The sequence below is a fragment of the Poecilia reticulata genome, chromosome 18 (genome assembly GCF_904066995.2).
Source record: "Poecilia reticulata chromosome 18, P_reticulata-male-v2, whole genome shotgun sequence".
Taxonomy (NCBI): Eukaryota; Metazoa; Chordata; class Actinopteri; order Cyprinodontiformes; family Poeciliidae; genus Poecilia; species Poecilia reticulata.
The window spans coordinates 27,392,966-27,403,484 of NC_088847.1; the positions used below are offsets into that span (position 1 = coordinate 27,392,966).

At 37.8% G+C, this 10,519-nt stretch overlaps 1 protein-coding gene across 1 annotated transcript; it reads left to right on the forward strand.

The window, feature by feature from the left end:
• Positions 1-763: 763 nt before the first annotated feature.
• Positions 764-7,698, forward strand: LOC145548553 (uncharacterized). Its single transcript, XM_081599109.1, has 4 exons — positions 764-797; positions 916-1,176; positions 2,971-3,243; positions 7,595-7,698. The coding sequence occupies exons 1-4, from the start codon at positions 764-766 to the stop codon at positions 7,696-7,698; spliced, it is 672 nt and encodes a 223-aa protein (XP_081455235.1).
• The last annotated feature ends 2,821 nt before the right edge of the window (positions 7,699-10,519 follow it).

The window sequence follows — 10,519 nt, forward strand, 5'->3', positions numbered from 1 at the left end:
CCAGAGACAGTAAATATACTGCAAATATTGAGTAGAAGTAATACTTCATACAAACCAGTAGGGGGCGATAAAACACCAGCTTACAGTTGTCAGACATTTATTCAACGTCCAATTAACTGTTACATAAGTTCTAATTGAAGATTTTTGGGAGATTAACAGACTTACATACAATTAAAAAAAAATATTTATATAAAATAAAATAATCCAAACTGTAACAGGTCTATATAAAAACTAAAGTGACATACAGATAGGAAGATTGTAGACTAAACGGGTTTTTAGCATATACATTTGACTAGACAGTAATAAACTCTGTTAATATTTTTGTTAACACAAATATTAAGTTCTGTTGCAGATCCATAACAGAACCTGAGTATCTCTGTGTGTTTGCATTAAAATACATTTATTTCTACATCATTATTTCTATATTTCTCCCTGTTTCTTTTCTGCTCTGTGTAACAACCAAACAGGAAGAGGAAGTTCTGCGCTGCATATGATCTGGGTTTACATGTGAGACACGTTCAGTCAGCATCAAGCATCAGTCATGGAGGTCACAGCTCTCTGCATGCAAATCTGTGAGTAAAGATATTTATTTCTTTCTGACATATATCTATATTTTGAGTTTGATCTAAAGCTTTTCCAATGTTTCTACAGTCATGAACGTGTTTGTGTTGCTGTTGACAAAACCTGATCTGAGTTACACTGATCAGAAACCTGGTGAGTTGGAAACTGATTTGTTTTATGCATTTATTTGGTGAAAAATTTTATGTTTTTAGACTTAATTCAAATAGTTTTAAACTGCTCACAAACAAATACATCAGCAATTTTTCAACTTTATCACAAAAGTTTTCATCTTCTTGTTTTTCAAGAATTTATATTAAGGTTCATCAATTCTTTTCTGTATTTTTATCATTACAGATTTTCCTCTTATGTCTCCAGACAGACTTCAGTTCTTTGAGTATGAGTCTGTCTCTGTAAGCTGTGAGGAAGACAAAGAAGTGAAAGCTTGGAGAGTGAGGAGAAAACTTCACCAAACGAGTTCAGCAAATGATTCTGACGCCTGCAGCGTCCCAGCTGCATCCTGCAGCATTCAGTTCGCTTTTGAGAGCCACAGTGGAGAATACTGGTGTGAAAACCATGAAGGGGAAAAGAGCCGGGCTCTCAACATCTCTGTTACAGGTCTGAATATTCAGTGGTCTTCAGAAGCTACTAAGATTTCAAAAAAGCTTTGTTATAATTCAAAGAGTTTATTTCAACAAAATAAGAACAAGTTTCTACCTTTAACCTGCCCATTGCAACTCAGATCTTTTATTAGGCAGAATAATGAAGAGTAAAATGTGTTTGCACAGGTTTAAACCGATACGCTGATAAACCACCTATTGTTTTTATTAAATTGAATGTTTTAAATAGCAAAACATGCCAACCTTTCTTTGCGAAAACTCCTTAAATCTGTCTTGCCGGTCTACATGTGTTTTGTGGACTTGGAGTAGGCGTTCGACCGTGTCCCTCGGGGGACACGGTCGTGTTAAAGTAAAGACCATCACAGTGAGTTTATTTAAAAAGCAGTTGCTGCTTTGCTCTTATGAAAATCAGAAAGACGTGACAACAAAAGAAGCAAGAACATCATAAAAATAGAAAATGCTACATGCAAAAGTCTGAAAGAGAAAGATAATAAGTCCTAAAAACATCTTTTAAGCAGCCGGGATGAAGCTCAGTGCCTCCAAATCCGAGGCCATGGTCTTGAGCCGAAAAAGGGTAGAGTGCCGTCTCCGGGTCAGGGGGGTCGTCCTGCCTCAAGTGGAGGAGTTTAAGTATCTGGGGATCTTGTTCACGAATGAGGGAAGAAGGGAGCGGGAGATCGACAGGCGGATTGGGGCAGCGTCTACTGTGAAGCGGGCGCTGTACCGGTCCGTCGTGGTGAAGAGAGAGCTGAGCCAAAAAGCGAAGCTCTCGATTTACCGGTCGATCTACGTTCCCACCCTCATCTATGGTCATGAGCTTTGGGTCATGACCGAAAGAACGAGATCACGGGTACAAGCGGCCGAAATGGGTTTCCTCCTCCGCAGGGTGGCTGGGCTCTCCCTTAGAGAGAGAAGCTCGGTCATCCAGGAGGGACTCAGAGTAGAGCCGCTGCTCCTCCACGTCGAGAGGAGCCAGTTGAGGCTCGGGCATCTGGTCAGGATGCCTCCTGGACGCCTCCCTGGTGAGGAGATCATGTCCCACTGGGAGGAGGGGAGACCCAGGACTCGCTGGAGGGACTATGTCTCTAGGCTGGGCTGGGAACACCTTGGGATTCCCCCGGAGGAGCTTGAAAAAGTGGCTTGGGAGGGAAGTCTGGGTCTCCATTCTGAAGCTGCTGCCCCAGCAGATGAAGTTCTTCGTTATATCCAGTTTTCTTCCAGATGCCTGAATATTCTGTGACATTTGCTTTTATTTGGAAATGATCATGATTCCCTCTGCTGTAAATTAGATCCAGGTCTAAGTTTAGACTTGAAAATGTTTTTTATCATGATCATAATCAATCTGTACATAATATGTGAATTCCTGTTTTAGTGTCAAACTGACATTTTGTAAATTGTGGGAAACACCTGGAAATTCTGAAGAGTTTCATAAATGTAGCCGACCTTGTTTATCTTCAGTAATAATTTCTGCTTCATAGCTCAGACTTATGAAGATTTCATGTATTTCAAAGTCAGTATTTGCCTGGTGTAATGTTCTGCATAATTCATGTTAAGTTATAACATGATGTCCTTCTTAATGCAACCATTTTTAAAAATAATTGTTGCTTTTCTCTCTTAAAATGTCATTTTATTATTAAGTTTTGCAGGTTGTAGGCGTAGAAACCAGGCAGTATAAAAACGTTGTGTAAATGTTTCATGTACAAATATTAACAAATATGTTTCAACGATGTTAAAAATCTAATGTGTCACAGAAACAGCAGATCAACATGTTGAACCTTTTCTCTTCCATCAGCTGGTCCAGTCATCCTGAATATTTCTGCTCGACCAGTGAAGGAAGGATCTGATGTGACTCTTCGTTGTTTAAACAAGAACACAAAGAAGACACACATAAGTGATTTTTACAAAGATGGCGTCCATCTCAGCACTAACTATAAAACCGGTATGACCCTCGGAAACGTCTCCAAGTCAGATGAAGGACTCTATAAATGCACCATTTCCAGAGCTGGAGAGTCTCCTGAAAGCTGGCTGGCTGTCACATCAACAGAAGAAGAAGAAGAAAAAGAAGGTCTGTATATGATATCTAAACGAACTGTATTTTAGTTCACTAAATGAATCAAGTTATGAAAATCACAGGCATCCAACACACCTTCAGTATATGTGCTATAAACATCTAGTTTTACATCCTAAACCTTCAGCTAAATGTGTCTGAATTCACCAGAGATTCTTCACTGACCTGATATTTTAAATCTTTCCAGGATCTAATGAAGAGACGAACATCATGACAAATCTCCCGTTTATCTCCCCCTGGAGATTTTTAACCGTTTTCACTCTGTTGTTCTGGGTGGTTGGACTGATTCTCTATAAGAAACGCAAAGGTACCACCAGTGACGTCAGTAACGTGTTACTTTGTAACGAGGTTACTGACGTCAGACCACTTTTTTTCAGTAACTAGTAACCTAACTTGTTGCTATTTCAAATCCAGTAATCAGATTAAAGTTACTCACCCAAATCACTTTGCGTTACTATTTTCTATTGTAATGTAATTTTATTTGCTCTACGTGTTGAGTGACGTCGTTCCTATGCGACAGCAGCAGCTGATCGCCGTGACAGAAACGTAAACAATGGAGGGAGGAGAGAGATGCGCGTTTTGTTGCTGTAAGAACAGGAACTATTTCTAGTTTCTGTCGCTTGTTTTTTCTAAAGTCACTTTCAGATTTAATGAGTCGCAGGTTGCGCTTTTTGGGGCTTGTTTTTAAACGTGAAGTTCCGGATGATCCGTCTCGCTGTGTCTTTGTAAATGTCAAGTTAATATATTTGCTGTGAATGACGTCAAGTTTTGCGCATCGCGCTCCAGAAAACTGCAAACATCGAGACTAATATGAACAGCGCGATGAACGTGAAAACAGCCACGTTCCCGTAAAGTTGCACAACTAAACGACATTATAATCATTAATATTAAGTTAAGTGTCACTAATCTGTGCAGCATCTGAGTTGTGGAGCCGCAGCAGGAGCTCTGAGCTCTGACAGCAAACACAGGGCCGTAACGCAGAACCTGGAGGCTGGGGCAGGGAGGGGGGGATCTATAATCCTACTTAAGAGTTTAGAGACAATAGTGGAACATAAAGAACATGTGAAAATTACTAAAGTATTTTTGTACTGTTGTAACCATTAAACAATCCCCCCTTCAGTTCAACCTGGAGACACGTTGTTGATGTTACTATTATAAAATAACTTGCAATTAAATATTGGCAAAGATCAAAGTAATTTTCTCAGGTAGTGGAGCGTTGTTATTAGCAGCTTCTGAAAGTAACTAAAAAAGTTACTTTTAATGTAACTTAATTACATTCCAAATCAAGTAATCAGTAATCTGATGAAAGTCACTTTTTCAAAGTTTCTATGCCATCACTGGGTACCTCTAACTCACCTCTTGAGATTCTGTGTATTATTAGCATTTTAATTACAACATGGACAGAGTATCCGTTTTATAAATAACCTTTCTTAAAATTGACAATATATAAATTTTTTCTCCCCTCTTTTAATTGCAGACATGATAAATGAAATTGCACAAATATGATCCAAAGGACACAACTAATGTCTTTGTTAACAAACCTGGAAAGAGGAAAGGTGAGAGTTTGTGTTTTTTCTGTAGTTTTATTAAAGACATGACGTTCAGTTCCTGCATGTCTTTGTTTTCTTGTGCATGTGGAGACGCTGCAAACGAACCAGACAGTATCACGTATGCTGCCATTGAGATAAAGAAGAAAGGTTATTGCTTATTGCCTAAGCAGATCTGTGGTTCAGACACCGTGACATTAGCTCAGTTTCACAGGCTAACTTTGACAAGAACTATTTTCAGACAGATGTATCGATCGCACCGGGAGTAATTTTACTTCAGCAGTTAAAAACAACACCATCAAACCACAGGCTGCAACACGAGGCTCCACACTGAGCTCAGATAGACAACAATAGAAATCAACCTGACATCAAACAGAAAAACAAAGCTGCTGTTTCACTGAATGAACCGTCTCTAACTCCTGCTTCCATTTCTTCACAAATACTGACAATAAAAACACAAACAGCTTCAAATGTATCAGAAATAATTGATGCCAAAAGCTGATAAACTTTCCAAAAGAAAGCTTCACTAAAATCTTCAACTTACTTGCAGTTTTCTAATGAATTTCTGTTTTTTCTTCATCAGGGTCAAAGGTTTCCTCAGCTGCCACCAAAGGAAGTTCATCAGAGCAGCAGTCAGTTTACTCTTCAGTCGCCCTTAAAATGTTAATTAGTTATTTTATGGAGCTAATCTCAGCTCAGACTGTTGGTTCTTTTTTTAGTCAATGCAAGAAGAGTCGCTGACAAAGCAATAATAAACATGGCACCTTAAAAATGTTATCTATGTTTATGTTTATGGAAATGTAATACTTTTTTTAGGACTTATCTTTCTTTTTCAGACTTTTTCATGTATTTTCTATTTTTATGATGTTCTTGCTTCTTTTGTTGTCACATTTTTCTGATTTTTATCAGAGCAAAGCAGCGACTGCTTTTTAAATAAACTCACTGCTTTTTAAATAAACTCACTGTGATGGTCTTTACTTTAACGCCGCACTATTATTATGCTACGTGTGTTTAAAATTAGATAAACTAACAATACCTGACAAAGTCTTCATAGATCTATCAATAGACCTCTACACTGAGTGTCTCACTAACACACAAGGAATCTTGTGTGTTAGTGAGACAACCTCAGACACCTCATGACACAACCTCATTCAGAGGAATTCACTCTGAATGAGACTAAGGCCCCGTTTACACGACAACGATTTCGGGGGAAAACGGAAGAGTTTTGTTGCGTTTGTAGTGTGCATTTACACGAAACCACCGAATGTTTTCTCTAACAACGGCACAGATTGAAAACGGGTTCCAGACCAGCTCATGCATAGTATGACGCAAAACATAGCTGCTTCCTACAATCCACAGAAGAAAAAGAAACTACTCACAATGCTGGTGTTACTGTTTCCCCATCAGATTCGGTTCCCTCAGCGTCTCTTCACCGCTCCGCACCGCCCAGGTGGCAAAATACACGGCTGCTTGTTCAGCGCTCTTATCTAGAGAACTACGGACCAGGACCAGCCCGGCTCCAGACGAGTTTAACAGGAGGGGCACCGACTTATTTTGGGGGGCAAAATGAATCTACGTAGCTGAACATAGACAACAACACCAGCAGCCTACAGGCTACTTGTTAACAAGCTTAACATGCTGTATTGATATTAGCTAGTCATCTTTTAGCTATCATCCCCTGCATCCAACAGCTTTACTCAACTCAGTCGGTTAGTTCGGGGGAAAAACTGTGCCAAGTTATTTACGTTTTGCTGGTTTGCTGCCATGATTCTAACACACACCTGCGCAGCAGCAGCAGCATCAGGTCTCCTTCGCTGCCTCACAAGTGTAAACCCAGCGCAAGCGTCTCAGCGTTCATGTTGCGTTTGAAGGCGGATCGGAAAAACAGGTTACGACTTGTTAGCGACGGATAAAACTGTTTTAACTGCTGAAAAAGGTAACAGAGGACACGGATATGGGACGTGCGGGAACTCCTATTTTATCAAATTGATATAGGAATAACAGACTGTTGGCCATTCCAAGGTAAAAACAATAAACAGCTTCCAGTCCTGGCCGCTACAGACACCGTGAAAGCTCAAACAAGGTTTTTCGGCAAAGTTATTCCACTTTTTCCAACTGCATGCGCCCTAATCAGACGCACACAATGCGTGTTCTCTCACGGAAATCCACATGCCTTCAAGTACAACTTTTTTTTAAACACATGCACACTTTCAAAGTTTCAAATAACCTAGCACCAACTAGGCGCAGCGAGAGCATTACACGTTTTCGATGTGCACCGTTACTGTGTAAACACAGATCGAAATCAAAACGTTATCGTGTAAACGATCCAACAAAAACGGAACAAAAGTGCCGTTTTTGTTGGATCGTTGTCGTGTAAACGCCCCCTAAGTTCAGTCTGGAGTTTGCAAAGAATCACATTCTGAGCTGAGATAATTTAAAACCTGTCAAATAAAACTATGATGTTAAACTAGCGCCATCTGGTGTCCAAACACCAAAAGATGAATCTACATACTTCAGTTCATATTTGCACTACAGGAGAAGTTTTTCAGTTCATTGAGTTTAAAAAACTCAAACCAACATTAAGTGAAATAAATTATGTTTATCTCCCAATGCTGTTGTCATGACAACAAAAAAACAACATGACGAGGTGTTTCAAACAAGAGCAGCAATTTTACTGCCTTGCTTATTTTTATACACAATGAAAAAATAATTAATGGCAGAAATAATTTTTGGTTGGGCTTTCAAATGTAAAGATTTACACCTTGGTGTTGGGTTTTTGTCATTTTCTGTTTTTGTCTCAGCCCTCAGTTTGCTGCTCATACTAAGCCTGGTTAAGTGGGAGTTGTTCCTCTCCACTGTTGCCACGTGCTTGAACAAGAGGAAATGGAATGGTTGGATGTTTTAAGGTGGACATTTTTAAAAATTATTTTCCAATGAATAATAAATTGTGCTGTATTGTTTGATTATATGACTTATATTTGAGCTGGATTGATATAAAGATGGGAAACCTAAACTGGATAGGTGCCGTGAGATTGTGAATAGTGAAAAATTAGTTAAAGGATTTCTGATAATTTTTTTTGTTGTACAATTAAAAAAGTATCAAATTTTTATTTTAATAATAAAAATTCTAATGTTCATATCTGCCATCTGTGGTTGGATATTTTCTTATTTTGTCATTTCAGTAACATCATGTATGTTTTTCCTGTAAATAAAATTAAAGATATGCAAAAAATTACGAGTTTTTAACAAGAAACCTCTTTAAGTTAAAATTTTGTTTTTATTTTCTGTCATTAGAATTTATGATTCAGTTCATAGCTGTTGGGCTACCAAGCAGAAATTAAATATATAACCATCCCTAATCATTTTCTTGACACAAACCAGTTTTCCTGTAGTGAATGGAAATCAACAGGCCAGTGGTGATGCAATGTGCACTGACAACCACTAGATGGCAGAAAAGACTGAACCATACGTAGACCCCTCATGGAGCGTTGAGTCGTACGTAAAAGCGTCCGCCATCTTCTATGTGGCAGCAGGGCGATTGGAGCTCCTTAAGTCCTGTGCTGTGTGGACCTGTTTAAACCGTTTTACGAAACAAATTGGATTCATTAGGATTACCTTCCCCAGGTAAGGATGAAAGATCAGAATTACTTGACTTTGCAGCAAGAAATTCGCTTCTAAACAACCGGAAAATATTTTCTATGTAGCTAAATTTGGGCGAAATAACCGCTGATTGTTAGCGTAGCAGCTACCAATGAGAGAGCTGATGAGAAACCGCTGTTAGAGGAGAAGTTAATTAAAAACCAGAGGATTTAGTGAGGAAAGATCAGTCAGGATCAGAGCTGGAGCTGCTGGTCTTCAGTCTGTTTCCAGCTCAGCTTCACCATGTCGATATTTAGCTATAAAGATGCTACGAGTCAGAGCCCAACATGCTGAAAATGGCTTTTTATGAATGTGAAGGAAACATAAATGTATTTTCTATTACACTTTTGGATAATTTCTCTTTTATTCTTGGCTTTAGCCTGTGAACCAGGACGTCTAAGAAGTCACTGGAGTTCTCCCAGTGTGACCAGCAGACTGAAGCCTGTGACCAGTGTTCCCACTATAATAAATAAATGTTTTATTCTTTCACTTTTTGTGTATTTTTAAATATCTCAATCTGAAGTATTAGTGTAATAATGTAGCTTTTGTAATGAAATAAACATAATTTACTCTGTTAGAATTATTTTCACTCTTTACTGTCAATAGCAGAGTTGACATACTGTAATAAATATTTATTCTCTGGAAAAGAGTAAGATAAATATGTAGTTTAATGTTTGACAATGACTGATTTATAAATCAAAAGTCATTTCTCAATAACGTATAAAAAATAAATACAGGAAAATTATTTGTTTCTTGTCTTGAAATGTTAAATGTACATTAAATTATGGAATTATGTAAATATATTATTTAATAAAACACTGTAAAAGTGTCTTCATCAATTTCAATATAAAAATGATCAGAATCATTTCTATCAAATAAAACATTGTGCTCTTTATTCAGAAATGCCCCAAAACAATTAAATAATCACATCAAAAGTTGGAAACTGTCTTTAGTCATTTCTTTGATTGCCAACTATATTAATGTGTGTAAGAAAATGTGTCAATGGCAGGAATTAACTTAAAATACTTTGTAGATCGGTACTTTATAAAGTTCGGTCCATTACCTTACTGGCACATGTTCCACATTCAATATGGCGGACGCTGTTACGTATCGCAGCAACGGGCCGGCCGCCCCATGAGGCGTCTACGTATCAATGTCTATGATTATAGGTACTGCATTTATTCAGTAGATCTAATACTTCATGCTCAACCAGTAGGGGGCGACAAAACACCGGCTTCCAGTTCTCAGATATTTATTAAAGGTTCAATTAACTGTTTCATAACTTCTAAATAAAGAATATTTGAGAGATTAACAGACTTACATACACTTAGAAAAAAAATAATAATATGAAATAAAATAATCCAAACTGTGACAAACAAGTCTAGATGAAAACTAAAGTTATGTACAGATAGGAAGACTGTAGGCTAAACGGCTTTTTAGCGTCCATTTTACGAGCCACTAATAAACTCTGTTCATATTTTTGTTAACACAAATATTAAGTTATGTTGCAGATCCATAACAGAACCTGAGTGTCTGTATGTGACATCATTATTTCAGTATTTCTCCCTGTTTCTTTGCTGCTCTGTGTAACAACCAAACAGGAAGAGGAAGTTCTCCACTGCATATGATCTGGGTTTACATGTGAGACACGTTCAGTCAGCATCAAGCATCAGTCATGGAGGTCACAGCTCTCTGCATGCAAATCTGTGAGTAAAGATATTTCTTTCTTTCTGACGTATATCTATATTTTAAGTTTGGATCTAAAGCTTTTTCTCATGTTTCTACAGTCATGAACATGTTTGTGTTGCTGTTGACAAAACCTGATCTGAGTTACGCTGATCAGAAACCCGGTGAGTTGGAAACTAATTTGTTTCATGCATTTATTCAGAGAACAATATTTTATTTCTTTTTAGATTTAATTCAAATAATTTTAAACTACTTACAAACAAATCCAACAGCAATTTTATTAACTTTATCACCAACTGATGAAAAACAAGTTTTCATCTTCTTGTTTTTCATGGATTTATATTAAAGTTCATCAATTAATTTCTGTATTTTTATCATTACAGATTTTCCTCTCATCTCTC

What these genes read in the sequence shown, in the direction of transcription:
- LOC145548553 (XM_081599109.1), top strand. Translation starts at nt 764, where the DNA reads ATGTTTTTAGACTTAATTCAAATAGTTTTAAACT. An exon ending in AATTCAAATAGTTTTAAACT is followed by an intron (nt 798 to 915) that starts GCTCACAAACAA and finishes TTATCATTACAG; the next exon opens with ATTTTCCTCTTATGTCTCCA. An exon ending in AGAAGAAGAAGAAAAAGAAG is followed by an intron (nt 3,244 to 7,594) that starts GTCTGTATATGA and finishes TTTTTGTCTCAG; the next exon opens with CCCTCAGTTTGCTGCTCATA.